Source organism: Pelophylax lessonae (assembly GCF_965119305.1).
Source record: "Pelophylax lessonae genome assembly, chromosome: 6".
Classification (NCBI taxonomy): Eukaryota; Metazoa; Chordata; class Amphibia; order Anura; family Ranidae; genus Pelophylax; species Pelophylax lessonae.
This window is the reverse complement of record NC_138773.1, coordinates 326,995,887-327,015,511: the sequence shown is the minus strand read 5'-3', so window position 1 is coordinate 327,015,511 and position 19,625 is coordinate 326,995,887. Positions and strand designations below refer to the sequence as shown.

The 19,625-nt window shown below is 50.3% G+C and overlaps 1 protein-coding gene across 7 annotated transcripts in view; it reads right to left on the bottom strand.

The window, feature by feature from the left end:
* The window catches only part of KALRN (kalirin RhoGEF kinase), a 530,952-nt gene that overhangs the window by 389,706 nt on the left and 121,621 nt on the right, over positions 1 to 19,625 (bottom strand). For all 7 annotated transcript variants that reach the window (XM_082262172.1, XM_082262174.1, XM_082262176.1 and 4 more), the window contains exon 2: positions 7,733 to 7,807. In XM_082262172.1, the coding sequence (XP_082118298.1) occupies positions 7,733 to 7,807 (75 nt within the window). The remainder of the gene's footprint in view (positions 1 to 7,732; positions 7,808 to 19,625) is intronic.

Below are 19,625 nucleotides of genomic sequence, written 5' to 3'. Positions count from 1 at the left end.
GGAGCCGGGGGGGGGCTGGGGGGCAGATTTAACACTGCTGCTGACACCTGGGAATGTCACGATAACTATATGCGACTCGGAATCCAGCAAATCAGGGGTTAACCTCGCTGAGCTGCTGCCACAATGGCGGTTTTGTACGAGGCGATCGGCCTGGCGGTGTAATCCAAACAAAAAGCCGGCAGAAGCATCTGAAGTGCGCAGCCTGTGGGGGATTACTAGATTATCCGCGATTACAGCAGGTTATTTAACCGCCACATCTGGCTAAATAGATAACGTGGATTGCGAGCTCCAGGCGGACGGCGGGCGATTGATGCCGGACCTGGAGGAGATATTAGAACCCCACGCTGAGCGCAGGAACCCCACAGCGACCAATCAGAAGGATTTATTTCTTGGAATTGTAGTAAAAAGAAAAACTCGGCTTTTGCGGGGTCAGCGCAGTCTGCGGGACGGAGAATATCCCGAGACCGTCATGGTGGCCGCTACGCCGGCCATTTATAAAGCAAAACCCGCAAGAATAAAACAAAACGTCCGCGGCACAAAGATTATATGAGAAAATTAAAAATTATTTATTAATTACTTCTGGACCGGAAGGATTTCACCCCTAATGACCAGGCCATTTTTTGCGATTCTGCACTGCGTTACTTTAACTGACAATTGCGTGGTCGTGCAACGCTGTACCCTAATACAATTGATATCCTTTTTTCCCCACAAATAGAACTTTCTTTTGGTGGTATTTGACGACAGCCATGCAGACCAATTTGATGCAGTGTGCGGCGTATGGTCTGAGCACTGACAGACTGACCCCCCACCCCTTCAATCTCTGCAGCAATGCTGGCAGCACTCATACATCTATTTCCCCAAGACAACCTCTGGGAAAATGGCTAATTGGGCCCAATTTTGACATTGTCACTTAGGGGTGTACTCACTTTTGTTGCCAGCGGTTCCCATAGTCAGAGTTGGCTTGTTTTTTTTTTTTTATATTTTTGCCCATTTATAAAGAGCGGCAAAATAACTCCTTTTGGTTTTTAATTTCTATTACTAAATCAATATTCTGAATGATAAAGGTCTAAAACCGAAGCTCCGCCCATTACCATCTCCTCTGTTGGCACGCAGACATGGCGGAGAGGTCGGGACACTTCAACCAAACACAAGGATGGAAGAGACACAGGAGTGCAGGGATTGACCACGGAGGAGTGACCACTGGTGGCAGATGTGACCGGAGGAGCCAAATGGGGTCAATGTGAGAGCTCCAGGATTTATTAACATTACATGAAATTAATGATATCCATTCACAAGGAAGTTACAGTATTACACCATTAGTGCGAAAATATAGGGACAGAGAGCCAGGTCGAGGCCGGGAGGGACAGAGAGCCGGGTCAAGGCCAGGAGGGACAGAGAGCGGGGCAGAGGCCGGGAGTGACAGAGAGCGGGGCCGAGGCCGGGAGTGACAGAGAGCGGGGCCGAGGCCGGGAGTGACAGAGAGCGGGGCCGAGGCCGGGAGTGACAGAGAGAGGCGTCGAGGCCGGGAGGGCCAGAGAGTGGGGTCAGAGTAGGGAGGGCCAGAGAGCGGGGTCAGAGTAGGGAGTGTAATGATATTATGCACTGGACAGAGAGCGGAGCCGAGGCCGGGAGGGACAGAGAGCGGGAGGGACAGACAGCGGGGCCGAGGCCGGAAGGGACAGACAGCGGGGCCGAGGCCGGGAGGGACAGACAGCAGGGCCGAGGCCGGGAGGGACAGACAGCGGGGCCGAGGCCCGGGAGGGACAGACAGCGGGGCCGAGGCCCGGGAGGGACAGACAGCGGGGCCGAGGCCCGGGAGGGACAGACAGCGGGGCCGAGGCCCGGGAGGGACAGACAGCGGGGCCGAGGCCCGGGAGGGACAGACAGCGGGGCCGAGGCCCGGGAGGGACAGAGAGATGGGTCGAGGCCCGGGAGGGACAGAGAGATGGGTCGAGGCCTGGAGGGCCAGAGAGAGGGGTCGAGGCCTGGAGGGCCAGAGAGAGGGGTCGAGGCCGGGAGGGACAGTGAGCGGGGCCGTGGCCGGGAGGGCCAGAGAGAGGGGCCGAGGCCGGGAGGGCCAGAGAGAGGGGTCGAGGCCGGGAGGGCCAGAGAGAGGGGTCGAGGCCGGGAGGGCCAGAGAGAGGGGTCGAGGCCGGGAGGGCCAGAGAGAGGGGTCGAGGCCGGGAGGGCCAGAGAGAGGGGTCGAGGCCGGGAGGGCCAGAGAGAGGGGTCGAGGCCGGGAGGGCCAGAGAGTGGGGTCAGAGTAGGGAGGGCCAGAGAGTGGGGTCAGAGTAGGGAGGGCCAGAGAGCGGGGTCAGAGTAGGGAGTGTAATGATATCACGCACTGGACACACGAAAAGCTGTAGCAAGCGACCATGTTGTTCAGTTATCATAGATCAGCCATGACAGTCTTGCAGAACCGTTATACATTGCCGCAGTGGTCCTCCCCCTCCCTCCTCCTCTAATTCATGGAATGCATAGGTTTTACAAGAGAGGTTATCTCAACTCATTGACATCAGAGACCAGTGCTTAGGCCTGTGCAGAGCTGAAAACAGCTAATTGAGTCCTGGCAGGATGTTTGTTTCTGCTGTCCAGGCCTTTCGTAAAACTATGACCAAATCCATTAGGGATACCCAGAACTAGTGGGGATCGTAAAAGGCAATCATAGAGCTCTGTCCAATTCAATACGTAACAAATCCACACACGATTCATAAACTCAGACAGGAACGTGACCTGTACGCGAAATTCAATGCTGAACAATAATCTATCAGTTTGAAGAATGCAACCGGTACATATTGGAAGATATGAATAGTGGTATAAAACTGTCCATAAGGGGGGAACCCGATATTGTCATAAACCCAGGACAGCCTATTGACACTCTGTTTTATTGGCCAGGGGCATCTGTCAACACCCCTCAGAGATAAAGGAAGATGCCTAACCAGTTGGGAATTCTCCTTTACCATCAAAGCAGGAACATCTGTCAAGTTTGAGAACCGATAACACCTGGCTCATCGACTGAACTCTGATAACACCCAGGACATTGACTGCAAGTATTCTTCCCCCTCAATTCTACCTTATTTTTCTATTGCTGAATTAGGTCTATTTCTTTGGAACATCTTTTTTTTTGTAAATATTTTATTTGCACCAACTTTGACCTTTTTATTATTAAAACCATATATGATAAAGTGTTAAATCTTGTCCCTAAGCTCTTAATGCAAGCTAACAAAGAACCTGGTCCTTGAAGAGTGCTACTGTATAGAATAAATCCTATGAACATCCCTGTCTATGTTGACAGTGTGTGTTACAGACGATTATTCTAAAATCATAATTGGTATTGCTAAAAAAAGAGTTTCCCAGAGCGGTTGGTGGCAGTTGAAGAGTTAATTGCTTAATTAGCCCAGTGACAATCGCTCTCAGGCTGTTGGCACCTAGATTGTGGTCACACGAGCTGGAAAATCTTTGTGCAGGGTGCAGCGAAGAGTGCCATTGTTAAGTACAGTGGGGCGTGAGATTGGCTGGTCCTTTGTCACGGGTTAGTGAGGAGGGCAGGGATCTGATACCTGCGTACGTCACAGGGAGGGCCAGGGTAGGGAGGGCCAAAGAGCGGGGGCCGGGGTAGGGAGGGCCAAAGAGCGGGGGCCGGGGTAGGGAGGGCCAAAGAGCGGGGGCCGGGGTAGGGAGGGCCAAAGAGCGGGGGCCGGGGTAGGGAGGGCCAAAGAGCGGGGGCCGGGGTAGGGAGGGCCAAAGAGCGGGGGCCGGGAGGGCCAAAGAGCGGGGGCCGGGAGGGCCAAAGAGCGGGGGCCGGGAGGGCCAAAGAGCGGGGGCCGGGAGGGCCAAAGAGCGGGGGCCGGGAGGGCCAAAGAGCGGGGGCCGGGAGGGCCAAAGAGCGGGGGCCGGGAGGGCCAAAGAGCGGGGGCCGGGAGGGCCAAAGAGCGGGGCCGGGAGGGCCAAAGAGCAGGGCCAGGGTAGGGAGGGCCAAAGAGCAGGGCCAGGGTAGGGAGGGCCAAAGAGCAGGGCCAGGGTAGGGAGGGCCAAAGAGCAGGGCCAGGGTAGGGAGGGCCAAAGAGCAGGGCCAGGGTAGGGAGGGCCAAAGAGCAGGGCCAGGGTAGGGAGGGCCAAAGAGCAGGGCCAGGGTAGGGAGGGCCAAAGAGCAGGGCCAGGGTAGGGAGGGCCAAAGAGCAGGGCCAGGGTAGGGAGGGCCAAAGAGCAGGGCCAGGGTAGGGAGGGCCAAAGAGCAGGGCCAGGGTAGGGAGGGCCAAAGAGCAGGGCCAGGGTAGGGAGGGCCAAAGAGCAGGGCCAGGGTAGGGAGGGCCAAAGAGGAGGGCCAGGGTAGGGAGGGCCAAAGAGGAGGGCCAGGGTAGGGAGGGCCAAAGAGGAGGGCCAGGGTAGGGAGGGCCAAAGAGCAGGGCCAGGGTAGGGAGGGCCAAAGAGCAGGGCCAGGGTAGGGAGGGCCAAAGAGCAGGGCCAGGGTAGGGAGGGCCAAAGAGCAGGGCCAGGGTAGGGAGGGCCAAAGAGCAAGGCCAGGGAGGGCCAAAGAGCAGGGCCAGGGAGGGCCAAAGAGCAGGGCCAGGGAGGGCCAAAGAGCAAGGCCAGGGTAGGGAGGACCAAAGAGCAGGAGTCAGGGAAGACCAAAGAGCTGAGGCACAACAGATACTTCCAGAGTCTGTCCTTGCCTAGCACAACGGGGCAGCGCTCACAATGATCAGCAGTTTCTCAGCGCATGTTTGGTTCCAATTTATAAGATACTTGAGGAGCCTGTGCTTTATCCCCAATATTTCACTCTGTCCTCTGATGCTGCACATTTCAGGCTGACGGTTATAAAACCAATTCATCACTGAAGTGAGATCCTATAAATGTCGTCTGCCAAATCCCAGCGTGTACCCTATGAACGCAGCTGACGCTTTATCTATGGAACGACTTCAGTGCGTGCCAAGTCTGCAGATTCCAGCGTCCTGCCGGGACTCATTCCACAACGTACATCACTGATAACAACGTTCACCCTGCCAGATGTTACATGTGACGTCTTCAAACTGACCGCGGAATCGCAAATAACCAACGACCCCGAGCCGCAATTTATTAACCCGCGAATAAAGTTACGGATGTTTTCTTTGTATCTGCAAGTCGGGATTGCAGCAAAACAAATGAAGAATTTAAGTGTATGTAAGCCCCTCCCCTCTATATTATGGAGAGGAGGAGAGGTGGAGGTGTTCTGTAGCCCTAACACAGGTTACCGCCGTTAAGGTTTTCTTTTTTTAGGTATTCTTTTATGTAGGCATGCAAAGCGGCACCAACGGCCATTGGCTGTATTTGAGTGGCTGAATAGGAATGAGGACACCATTGTGTTGTACATAGGAAGCCCACCCACACACCTACCCTGCGTTCCTACAGGTACAGGCTGGTCTGAGCTGTGAAGTGTAGGGATAGACCGATATGGTTTTTTCAGGGCCGATACCAATATTTTGGTCACAACGTATCGGTATTGGCCGATATTTTGTACATTTAAAGTTTTGAAAAATAAAGACAATTTTTGACACAAATCTGGTACTGAACATGTTCATTTTTGTTTAATGCTTAATGGGTGGCTTGCTGGCACCCTGTGCTGGATGGCTGGCTGGCACCCTGTGGTGAGTGGCTGGCTAGCTGGCACCCTGTGGTGGGTGGCTGGCTGGTACAGGGCCTGTGGACGGCTGGATGGTACAGTGCCTATGGCTGGTACAGGGCCTGTGGGTGGCTGGCTGGCTGGCACCCTGTGGTGGGTGGGTGGCTGGCACAGGGGCTGTGGGTGGCAGGCTGGTTGGTACAGGGCCTGTGGGTGGCTGGCTGGTACAGGGCCTGTGGGTGGCTGGCAGGCTGATACAGGGCCTGTGGGTGGCTGGCTGGTACAGGGCCTGTGGGTGGCTGGCTGGTACAGGGCCTGAGGGTGGCTGGCTGGTACAGGGCCTGTGGGTGGCTGGCTGGCTGGTACAGGGCCTGTGGGTGGCTGGCTGGCTGGTACAGGGCCTGTGGATGTGGCTGGCTGGCTCGCTGGTACAGTGCCTGTGGCTGCCTGGTACAGGGCTTGTGGATGTGGGTGGCTGGCTGGCACTGGGCTGCTGTGGGTGGGTGTATGGCTGTGATACATTCCTGCGAGACTAGTCCCGACTCCAGACGAGGCTGTCCAAGGTGAGGGAGGCGGCCTAAGAAGGCAGAATGACGTCACAAAAATATCGGCAATATCAGCCAGTTCCGGGGCCGATACCGATATATCAGGGAAAGTGCATATCGGCGACCGATAATCGGTCGATCCCTAGTGAAATGTATACATTGGCGCTTGTCCGAAATCTGATCTTCATACACTGGGGCTGATCTGAGGTGTTAAGTTCATGCATTAGGGCTGATATAAGCCGTGAAGTATGTAGACAGGTGCAGTCTGTTTTCTCCACTGTAGGTGGCGCTCAACCGCAACGGAGGAAGTCAAGAGGAACATGGTTTCTTTATGGTTTTCTGGGTCACTGGGGAAGCTATCTGATTGGATGCTGCCAGCCAATGTGACTCTGGTGGGCATCTTGGGTCAAGCAGAGCCTATTTAAGACCCTGGCTCCTGTTCTTGGCGTGCATTTCGTATATGTGGGTAGTGTAGGGACAGGTAATCTGTCTGTCGAGGACAGTAAAAACCTGCAGAGAGAGGTTCCAGCTGAGTAGGGAAAGCATAGGGACATACCATCCTTCCTGGAAGCCTCCCCATTTTGGAACAGACGCATTCCGTCCCTCAAGACAGACGTTGTCAGCACATCGGAGACCTGCCTCACTACACATCCTGCGAGTGTTCCCGGTTGGGTGCCATCCTGGCCAGGCTTGTTGTTAATTGTGAAATCAAATGTTTATACAAGTTCTGCTTCCACAACTGGACTCAGTGTTTACTGTCGCTGCACCACGCCGAACCTCCCCACAAGTACATGCATTGGGGCTGATCTGAAATCTGAGGTCTAAAGTGCATGCATTGGGGATGATCTGAGGTCTGAAGTGCATGCATTGGGGATGATCTGAGGTCTGAAATGCATGCATTGGGGCTGATCTGAAATCCGAGGTCTGAAGTGCATGCATTGGGGCCGATCTGAGGTCTGAAGTGCATGCATTGGGGCCGATCTGAGGTCTGATGTGCATGCATTGGGGCCGATCTGAGGTCTGATGTGCATGCATTGGGGCCGATCTGAGGTCTGATGTGCATGCATTGGGGCCGATCTGAGGTCTGATGTGCATGCATTGGGGCCGATCTGAGGTCTGATGTGCATGCATTGGGGCCGATCTGGAGGCGTGATGTGCATGCATTGGTGATGATCTGAGGTCTGAAGTGCATGTATTGGGGCCGATCTGAGGTCTGATGTGCATGCATTCAGGATGATCTGAGGTCTGAAGTGCATGCATTGGGACTGAGCATATTATGTGTGCGCAAACACATGCAGATGGCAATGTGCTATTGCTCAGTCATCATGGCAGATATCTGATGCTTGTGAACACGATGATGAAGGTAGAAGAGGAAGTTGATGACCCCGCAGTAGACGTGTATCTGGAACCAATTTTAAGAACAGAGGAAGAGGAATATCTGAGATAAATGTGAAGACAGCTGATAATACCCCGGCTGACAGCTCACACCCTACATTTCATCCTCCACAAATCCATCAACTGCCAATCTTCTGCCACAAATAAAACCAATAACAGGCAATGTATGACATAGGAGGAGCGGTCACCATACCTGACACAAAGGCCACCTTCTCCTTCAGTGTGGGCAGGACGTCAGTAGCTTTCAGTCCATCGTTCCGGAAGGAGCCTGAGAAAAGAGAGAAGAATGATGAGTAACCGGCCGGAAGACAACAGAAAAGAATGGATTATGCTCTATATTCTAAAAGAGGATGTGTACTGATGTGGACGAGGATGTGTACTGATGTGGATGTGGACGAGGATGTGTACTGATGTGGATGTGGACGAGGATGTGTACTGATGTCGATGTTGATGAGGATGTGTAATAATGCGGCTGTGGACGAGTATGTGCACTGATGTGGATGAGGAAGAGTATGTGTACTGATGTGGACGAGGATGTGTACTGATGTGGATGTGGACGAGGATGTGTACTGATATGGATGTGGACGAGGATGTGTACTGATGTGGATGTGGACGAGGATGTGTACTGATATGGATGTGGACGAGGATGTGTACTGATGTGGATGTGGACGAGGATGTGTACTAATGTGGATGTGGACGAGGATGTGTACTGATATGGATGTGGACGAGGATGTGTACTGATGTGGACGAGGATGTGTACTAATGTGGATGTGGATGTGTACTAATGTGGATGTGGACGAGGATGTGTACTGATGTGGACGAGGATGTGTACTAATGTGGATGTGGACGAGGATGTGTACTGATGTGGATGTGGACGAGGATGTGTACTGATGTGGATGTGGACGAGGATGTGTACTGATGTGGATGTGGATGAGGATGTGTAATAATGCGGCTGTGGACGAGTATGTGCACTGATGTGGATGAGGAAGAGTATGTGTACTGATGTGGATGTGGACGAGGATGTGTACTGATATGGATGTGGACGAGGATGTGTACTAATGTGGATGTGGACGAGGATGTGTACTGATATGGATGTGGACGAGGATGTGTACTGATGTGGATGTGGACGAGGATGTGTACTAATGTGGATGAGGACGTTTACTGATGTGGATGAGGACGTGTACTAATGTGGATGTGGATGTGTACTAATGTGGATGTGGACGAGGATGTGTACTGATGTGGACGAGGATGTGTACTGATGTGGACGAGGATGTGTACTAATGTGGATGTGGACGAGGATGTGTACTGATGTGGATGTGGACGAGGATGTGTACTGATGTGGATGTGGACGAGGATGTGTACTGATGTGGACGAGGATGTGTACTGATGTGGACGAGGATGTGTACTGATGTGGACGAGGATGTGTACTGATGTGGATGAGGACGTTTACTGATGTGGATGAGGACATGTACTAATGTGGATGTGTACTAATGTGGATGTGGACGAGGATGTGTACTGATGTGGACGAGGATGTGTACTGATGTGGATGTGGACGAGGATGTGTACTGATGTGGATGTGGACGAGGATGTGTACTGATGTGGATGTGGACGAGGATGTGTACTGATGTGGATGTGTACGGATGTGGATGAGGATGTGTACTAATGTGGATGTGGACGAGGATGTGTACTGATGTGGATGTGGACGAGGATGTGTACTGATGTGGATGTGGACGAGGATGTGTACTGATGTGGACGAGGATGTGTACTGATGTGGATGAGGACGAGGATGTGTACTGATGTGGATGTGGACGAGGATGTGTACTGATGTGGATGTGGACGAGGATGTGTACTGATGTGGACGAGGATGTGTACTGATGTGGATGAGGAGGAGGATGTGTACTGATGTGGATGTGGACGAGGATGTGTACTGATGTGGACGAGGATGTGTACTGATGTGGGTGTGGACGAGGATGTGTACTGATGTGGATGTGGACGAGGATGTGTACTGATGTGGATGAGGAGGAGGATGTGTACTGATGTGGATGAGGAGGAGGATGTGTACTGATGTGGATGTGGACGAGGATGTGTACGAGGATGTGTACTGATGTGGATGTGGACGAGGATGTGTACTGATGTGGATGTGGACGAGGATGTGTACTGATGTGGATGTGGACGAGGATGTGTATTGAAATTTTGTACAAAAAAAATTAACGTTTTTTTTAGTTTTAGATAAAATGGAGATTAAAGACCATTGTCAGGTTTATTTAATGACTTTGTTTTGGATTTTTCAATAAAAGTATACATAAACAGCATAAAACCGCGGTAACTAAACACATTTGCCCTGTCAAACATGCACATTTCAAGAACCTCCAGCAGGAGGCGAGCATAAGTCAAGTCCAGTGGGGCAATGTCCCCCTCAAACCATATGTGGTAAGACATTCCTTACAATTTCAACCTTGTCAGGTTTAAATATTTTGCAGCCTGTGTCCCATTTGGGGTGGGGGGGGGATTTCTCATCACTTCCTGTCCCAGAGACACAACAGGAAGTGAGAGGATTTCCTGAATTTCTCTATTCTTACATAATAGCGTCCACTCTGTCCTATTGTGAGCTACTGTGCATGCCGACAACCATGTTCTGAAACGGATCTTAAGAGAGACAACCTGGCCTGCCTGGGTACATCCCTGGCCTGTAAAATGGTACAAAAGGACAATCGTCCTGACTGTAGAATAAGTGGAGGTTTTTTTTGTTTGTTTTTTAAAGATGATGGAGGCCAACGCATTTTGAAGGCTCATCCCACTCTTCTCATTTGCGGGAAAAATGGGTCTTATATTCCAGTGATGTGAAGAAACAACACTCTTTACTTAGGTCAGCGTCCAACCAGCACTTCCTATCAGCCCTAATATTAGAACTCCAATTACATCCCAGTCAGGTCACCTAATCTTTGTGTATCAAAATCTCCAAACCCAGAAGCTCAGTTGCTCCATCCTTCGATGTGAGCGATCATCTCTTACTCAGCTCTCCTAAGTTGGTCCTGACGTCAGTCCCCACCCATGGTTTATGGACATTGTGCATTGTTGGGTTACAGGCTTTTCCTGGTCCATTTATGATATTGGAAACCCCCTGAACATGGACCTACACAGGGGAGGACTGGGCCAGGGGGCAGGGGGGCAATTGCCCCTCAGGCCGCTCTGATGCCCCGTAAAAAGGCTGCACTGCTTCTGCCACAGACATGCCTAAAGGATTCCTGGTGAAAAGAAGTAAAAAGTCCCCACCGCTGACCTAATGAGTGTGGAATGAATACGAGGACAGGGCACAGGCCTCCCTCCCAGCATGGATGGTGTAAACTGTGTCTGAGTAGAGGCCGGTTCCATGCCCCACTGGAAACTCTCCTCCCCCAGGCAGCCCTGACCAAGCTGTCCCAGCTCCCCCCAACTGCCCCCTGCTGGTCAGGTCAGGAACCCGGTATCGGCCAATGAGTAGAGAGTACCTGGAGCGGAGCTTTAGCTTGGAATGGGGGTCAGGAGGAGGCCAGGAAGAGGGTGAGTAGGAGGGGGGCCGAGTTGCTTCACCATGAGCCTCTGGTTATCCCCCCCCCCCCAGGCCAAAAGTTGCCAGTCAGCCCCTGGACCTACAGTACATGGTAACACACACTCACAATGATTGGGGTCCGCAGCTTATGCGGTCAGTTCTATGCAACAAACAAGCAAAATCTTCACTTGTCCTAAGACACAGACAACGGGGGCCCCAGCAGGATGAGCCAACATAGAGGAGACCATAAATTTCCATAACAGCACATTGGGGAATCCATCAAATAGAAGATTCCCTTTCTAAAAACAAAAGTCTGAAAGGTTTGGATTTGGTTGACATTTTACGAAACAGAATATTCTACAATAACCACATTTATGCTCATTCAGAAATCAGTCATCTGAAGGGTAGCGGTGGGCACCTGTACGGACCATACAATGTGGTGGGCACCTATACGGACCATGCCATCCCTAAAAATTTATATTGTTTGCAGCTAGGTAATAGTTAGCCTGAGCATTGTTTGTGTTGTCTGGGATCTTTGGGTTTTTCTTGAGCTCAGTACAGGCGGTCCCCGGGTTACAAACAAGATAGGGACTGTAGGTTTGTTCTTAAGTCGAATTTGTTTGTAAGTCGGAACATGTATGTTTTTTAAGCTTAGCTCCAGCCAAAAAAATCATTTTCAAGTATTATGGATAGCATGGGGAAGGGTTAACACCCCTGTGCCATTTGTTTTGCTGTCTGTACCCCTGTTCAGAAGATTTCACCTCACTTTCTGTCCCTATGACAATTGGATTTTGAAAATTTTGGGTTGTTGTGGAGACAAGGATTAGTGATAAAGCTTCAGTGGAGACACATTTTTCCCATGAGAACTCTTACAGGAGTGAATTTCCCTTTCTACAGGTAGATTTCTCCTCACTTCCTGTTGTCTCCCTCCGTTTGTAAGTAGGAGTCGTTTGTAAGTCGGATGTTTGTAACTAGGGGACCGCCTGTACAGTGATTGCTTCTGCCTGCTGCTGTTGAGCGTTCTCCAGTAGAGTGAGAAGTTACAATGTATCAGGCCATGAATAATTTTTCCACCCTGGACAATCACTGAGATATTTTTCTTTTCAGTGATGTGGGCTGAAGAGGACTATTATTATAATGCCTCGTTTCCACTGAGCGGTACGGTTCGGTTCGGTACAGTTCAGTATGGTTAGGAACGGTACACCTTGATCAGGCTTGCGTTTCCACCGCAAACAGTACCTCAGCAAAAAAACAGTACCTCAGCAGTGTAGCTCCACCCTGTTGGTACAGTACTAATGTGCTTGGTACCCCAACAAAAGGTCCCAAAAAAGTGGTACGGTACGGTTCGGAATTAGGGTACCATTCACAACTTTTGACAATGGAAACGGCAAAAATTGCATACCGTACTGAATCAAATCGAACCGTACCGCTCAGTGGAAACGAGGCATTAGAATAATCTTCCAGAAAGCTCCTTCCCTTCTAGGCTTTACCTGGTAAGGTTCAGTCTTGGTCTTCCAGGCTCTAGCCTAGGGCAGGGGGCCAAAGTGGAGAAGGGTATTGTTCTTTAGAGGCCTGAACCTGGGCCTAAAAAACTAAAGCTGGCGGGTGACAGAAGCTGAAGATACAGAAAGATAGCCACTGGTCTGAACCTTCAGACTCTATTCAGGCCTGTGGCAGAGGCCTAAAAAGGGCACAGGTCAAAAGAGCCTAAAGATCCTAACTCAGCCATTCTCACCCAGGTTTCCTTCAGAGGCTGCAGAGGTTCCTTGAGTTGTGGCTGATGAACCACACATTTGATGGTGCCAACAGAATTCAAGGAGCAGCACCACTTAAAGCCAGCAAAATGACAGCAAATATCTTTTTAGCTGTTAGGCTGCATTCACATGTCAGCGTATGGATCGCGGTGCGATTCTGCCCGCGATCCAGAGATTATTGCAATTCGCGGGACGCCTGTGCGTTGCCCGTGATTTGCAATGGCACCCCAAACGCTGAGCGATGTTGCCACGATTTCCGCCTGCCGAATCGCGGTAACATTGCGCAAAAAAAAAACGCGGGACGCATTACGCCCAAAAAAGAGCTTCTTTGGAGCGTATTGCGTCCCGCGATTTTTTTTTTTGGGCGATGTTACCGCGATTCGGCAGGCGGAAATCGCGGCAACATCGCTCAGCGTTTGGGGGGCTATTGCAAATCACGGGAAACGCACAGGCGTCCCGCGATTTGCAATAATCTCCGGATCGCGGCGATTTCACATGTAGGCATTTTGGGGCATTTTTGGGGAGTTTTTCTGCTCTAGGATCAGCTCTCAAAAAGCCCAACAAGACAAATCCTATTCATTTCAATGGCCCCTGTTCACATCTGAGCGTTTTGACGCTGTGAGCAAAACGGCCAACGCTCAAAAAAGTACATGAGCTTCTTTTTGGACAGATTACAGGCGTTTTCCATTGGTCTCTATTCAATCTAAAAACACCTGCACAAAAAACGCGTTATAAATCGCAGTAAAAAACGCGCGAAAAAGCTACGTTCAGGTGTGAATGTAGCCTTAGGCCTTCTGAGAACCATTTTATGGGGGGGGGGGGTTCCTCCTACTGACCACCAATATAAGGGGCATTGTTCCTATTGACGCCTGATGAATTGGTTTTGGTAAGGGTTCCTCGAGACCTGAAAATTTTAGGGGTTTCTCGAAGGTTAGAAGATTGAAAAAGGCTGATCCAAGTTGATCTAAGTTGACCTGAGCTGACCTTGGGAAGATAGTCCGAGATCATTCAGAATTCACTGGCAGGTGCATCTGACCTGCTTCAAGAGGGTCTTTCTAATCCCATTGACTTGCATGGGAATGCAAAATCCCTGTGAAGGGAGCAAAGCCTATCGGTACAGACTCTGACACAACCATCATGGGGGCCAGGAAGACGATGGCGTCATCTGAAACCCAGGAACTCCAGAGGTCTTCCCAACAGAGTCACCGAGAGACAGAAAAAACATCTGGTGGGTTAAAGTCTGGCGCATCCACCAAACACCGAAATATCAGTTCCAGGCGGAATGACCCTTTACCTCGCCATCTCCATGGGAACGATCGCTCTTCCTACACAACAGCCATGAAGCCATATATTTTTTTTTCCTTCATGTGAAACCCAAATTAATGCAATAAATGAAATGTAAATATACCAGAACCTTAGCCGAGCGTCCCAAATTCACTGTACTGCACAATTTCTGCCCGCTCGGACAACAAATATGGAGATTTTCTCTGATCACATGACTCATTTGCATGCCAGCCGGAGGAGGACTATGCAAATGAGGCTCCTCGCCTATTTCACACATTAGACGCAGGTGAGGACGCGGAAATAGGATACATCATGGGGGGTCCAGAGACCGTCCCCGACTAATCGCCATCCCGTTCCAGAGACTGAATCATTACGGACATTCTAGACGCTGACCGTATACGTTGTGATGGGGGAGAAGAAGGGTTCCAGCAATAGTCGCCACCACAGGTAGATGAAAAACGCAAACCACTAAAGTCTCATTTAAGCTTTAAAAAGTTTGTTTGAAATGTATTTTTAATATTTTTTTATATCCGCTTATGTCTTATCTGATGAGATGTCTATGTACCCCTTATTTACGATCTTAAAAGAAATACAAAAGATCTCTGTTGAATTTCTACTCTCTCTTGTAAGAGACACTTTGCAAAAGAACATATATGAACTTTCATTCACCTCCAAACAAAATGGAAGCTGCACTGTTCAAAATTCCCATGCATAAGATGGAATATACATGGCTTTTTAAATAATTTTTTTTTCAATTATTTAATCACCAATAATCCCGACACATTTAAACAATCTCTGATGATCCTGCCATGAAGGTCCCTGTTGGGGCTCTTCCTGTTAGAAGGTGGCAACGCTCTGTCCCTGTCTCTAAATTGTGCTCCTGCGTTGTCACCAGAGGCGTAACTAGAACCTTCAGGGCCCCAGTGCAAGAAACTATGAAGGGCCCCCGGACCCCTGGCCGGGGGCCCTTCTTTTCAAGCCTGGGGCTCTTCCCACTGATCCTGGGGCCCTTTACTCTTGTTGTGGGGCCCTTTCAAAAGTTCTGTAGTGGGCCCCCTTCCTGCCATCTTGGGGCCTCCCCACGGTGGTGGAATGCCAGGGCTCAGTCGCAAGTGTGACCTTTGCGATCCTGGAAGTTCACCCACTGGTGTCAGTAGTTTTTATTTTTTGGTATTTTAATTGTATTATTTTTTTTATCATTTTATTTTATTTTTTTTACAATGTGACTGACTATGACTCTGTCCATTCAGAAAAGGGAGGAGCTGGTAAATTACATATTTACCGACCCCTTCCTGGTTCTCTAATGTGACACATCCCCTGCAGCAGCCGGCAGGAGAAGGGAGGGAGCACAGTGGGGGGGGGGGACCAGGGGAGCACACAGGGGCCCAGAGACAGCATAACACAAGTGAACTGGATAGGAGGAGTGGCGGGGGCAGCATACAAAGGAACCAATCTCCTCCATTTTCCTCCTGCAGCTACAGAAGGGAAAAGGAGGACAGTGATTTCTCTACATGCTGCCCACGCCGCCCCTCCTATCCAGGTGTACAGAGGAGCCGCACAGGCCCCCTGGAGCATGGGGCCCGGTTGCAATTGCAACCCCTGCAGTTACGCCCCTGGTTGTCACCCTGTCACATAGGCTTCTAATGGAGACTACAAGTGGTGTTTTCCCGCACACATGGCCCACTGTTGTCACCATCAGAAAACCCCTCCTAGGAAATGGCACACAGCCATCGCTGAAGTGCAATGCATTCTTAACAACAAGGGTCCCGAAGCCTGGGACACTTAAGACCCCATTCACACTAATGGGGTTGTGCATAAATGCGACATGCAACGGTGGGTTTATGCACATTTTGTGCGTGTTTTCATGTTCCAAGCATAGGGTAGTCCATTCATTCATCAATGGGTTGCCCTAGGAAGCTCATGCAAATTTTGGAGCTTTGCAGATTTTTTTTTAACCATGTGGTTTGACCTGTTTGTTGTTTGTGCAATTTTCTGTGCAGAAAAAAACATGCGTCTGCTTGCTGCATTTTGGAGAGCCATTAACAAGGAATGCTACAGCAAGCTCAACAAATGTTTACGAAACGCGTTAACGAAATGCTTAAGTGTCAACGGGTACTAACCCCGCCCACAGCTTGCATTCTCTCCTCCCACTTTAAGAGTGGGCGTGCCATAATCATGCTCACTTTATGGGTTGGTCCTGCCCAGACACTGCCTCTAAAATGAGTGCGGACCACCCATCACGCCCACTTTTATGAGGTGGTCCCACCCGGCCTCTAGATATATTTTGACTGTATACTCACAGCCCCAATGCTGGCAATTAATACCTTTTTGGGTTACTGAGCATGTGCGGTAACAAATATAAGGTTGATGCTATGATTCCAGGACACACCCCTGGATATATCATTAGCAGAACAGATGGCCAAGGTGCAGGACTGTCCCTGCAAATCCAGGACAGAGGGCCAAGGTGCAGGATTGTCCCTGCAAATCCAGGACAGAGGGCCATGGTGCAAGACTGTCCCTGCAAATCCAGGACAGAGGGCCAAGGTGCAGGATTGTCCCTGCAAATCCAGGACAGAGGGCCAAGGTGCGGGACTGTCCCTGCAAATCCAGGACAGAGGGCCAGGTGCAAGACTATTCTTGCAAATCCAGGACAGAGGGCCAAGGTTCAGGATTGTCCCTGAAAATTCAGGACAGAGGACCAAGGTGCGGGACTGTCCTTGCAAATTCAGGACAGCGGGCCAAGGTGCAGGACTGTCCCTGCAAATCCAGGACAGGGGGCCAAGGTGCAGGACCGTCCCTGCAAATCCAGGACAGAGGCCCAAGGTGCAAGACTGTCCTTGCAAATCCAGGACAGGGGGCCAAGGTTCAGGACCATCCCTGAAAATCCAGGACAGGGGGCCAAGGTGTGGGACTGTTCCTGCAAATCCAGGACAGAGGCCCAAGGTGCAAGACTGTCCTTGCAAATTCAAGACAGTGGGCCAAGGTGTGGGACTGCCCCTGAAAATCCAAGACAGAGGGGCAAGGCGCGAGACTGTCCATGAAAATGCAGGACAGAAGGCCAAGGCGTGGGACTTTCCCTGAAAATCCAGGACAGAGGGTCAAGTTGTGAGACTGTCACTGCAAATGCAGGACAGAGGGTAAAGATTTGGGACTGTCCCAGCAAGTCCAGGACAAAGGGTAAAGAGATGCAGGACTTCCCCTGCAAATCCAGGTCATAGGGCCAAGATGTGGGATTGACTCTTCAAATCCAGGACAGGGGGCCTAGGATGCGGGACTGACTGTCTCTGCAAATCCAGGCCCGAGGGCCAAGATGGGGGCTGTTCCTGCAATCCAGGCCCGAGGGCCAAGATGGGGGCTGTTCCTGCAATCCAGGCCCGAGGGCCAAGATGGGGGCTGTTCCTGCAATCCAGGCCCGAGGGCCAAGATGGGGGCTGTTCCTGCAATCCAGGCCAGAGGGCCAAGATGGGGGACTATCCCTGCAAATCCGGGACAGCTAGCATGTATGGTGCATGTAGACAGGAAGTGGTGCCATCAGATCAGCAGCACTGCATCTGAGCACAGAGCAAACTAAATGTCAGTTAGGGGTTGCATCTACTTGAAAACTGACTGAAAGCAGCAATTGGTCAGATTGTAACATTTAGACGATAGCGGTGCTTTCACTAAATGATGAAAGATCAGCCCACCCAATCACAGGCTGCCAGGAACGGATACAATGTTTCTCCTTCTCATGGGAAACTCTTGGTTACAATACTCATATACAATGGAAGGGTCGCCCTCTTTTCTATGATCTGGGGAGCGACTGCTCATCGGACGCGGCGTGCGTAAAGCAGGTTCTACATTGGCGCAGCGCTGCCACTGAGCGCCAGCGGGGAATTTATGAGTCACACTGAGATTTTACATCACATCTGCTCCATTAAATGTATCACAGTTCTCCCTCGCTGTGCAGCAAAAGCTGATAAATCTTCCTCATAGATTGCCCAGCGCGGCGGAAAACCTTTGCATGCGGCAGCAGGCCTTAACCCCCGCATCACCTGGAGGTGACAAGTACTGCGCTCCTGAACATTGGGGCATATCAGAACTGTGGACATCCCATCGCCATCACAGAACGTGACCTCCCCACCACTGACGCACTAAATAGAGTCAATTTCCAGCTGCCACAAACACAGTGAAATATTAATGCCATGAAAAGCCGCGTGGATATGTAAATGGCGACGGGCGGATTAATCCCTCACCTCTCCGCGGGTTTATCTTTTTTTTTTTTTTCGTCTCGCACAGAACAAGAACTGCTCTGCTATGCGGAGTTACCAGGCAACTGTCATTCAGATCCCCGTCCCAAAACACGGGCCGAGAACAATGGCATTTCAAATGGAAAAACAGATCTCCTGCCAGGACAACAAGGCTCAGCTGATCCCGCGGGCCGACCTACACGGCCAACCGCCGAGGTTTAACTCCTTGTCAGCTCATTGGCTGCACAACGCTATCAATAAGTGATCTGCAGCTTTCATTAAAACACTCAAACCCAAATGGATACGAGCTCTAACTATTAACCACTTCTGGACCGGGCATTTTTCTGACATTTTTTTTGGCTAGAAAATTGCATTCACACCTGAGCGTATCGTTTTTAGGCATTTTTTTGGGCATTTTTCAGGCATTTGTTTTGCAGGTGTTTGAAGGCAGGCATTGACATCTAACAAAAACACCTGTAATCTGCCAAAAAAAAAAAAAAAAAAGCTCATGCACTTTTTTGAGCTTCAGGCGTTTTGCTTTAGGGACAAAATGCTCAGATGTGACCAGAGGCCATTGGAATCAATGGCGTTTTGAGAATTCAGAGATGAGCGTTTTGCGAGCTGAAATACGCTCGGGTGTGAACAGGGCCTTAGAACCCCCAAATATTCTACTTTTTTTTTTTTTTTTTTTTAGCAGAGACCCTAGAGAATAAAATGGAGATCGCTGTAATATTTTTTTTATCACACCGTATTTATGCAGCGGTCTTACAAACACAATTTGTTGGGAAAAAAAATTAACTTTTTTTTAAAAAATAAGAAAACAGTAGCCCATTATTTTCTATAATGTTACGCCGAGTAATTAGATACCCAACATGTCATGCTTCAAAATTGCGCACGCTCGTGGAATGGCGACAAACATTGGTACTTAAAAATCCCCATCGGCGACATTTTTAAAATTTCTACAGGTTACCAGTTTAGAGTTACAGAGGAGGTCTGGGGCTCAAATGATTGATTTCGCTCTAACAGGCGCGACTTGCATCTGAGTTTGCTTCTACGTGCAAGCCAATGGGGACGGGGCGCTTTAATTTTTTTTTCCTAATTAATCTATTTTTTATTTTTGGGGGATCTCAGGACAAAGCATCAGCTGGACAGAGGAACAAGGGGGCGGGACTGTCCCTGGAAATCTGGAACAGTTGGCATGTATAGTGTATGTAGATAGGAAATGGCTGCAGGAGACTAGCAGGGCACAAAAAATGATAATGTCATGATGCTAGGATCCCAGGACATGGCTTG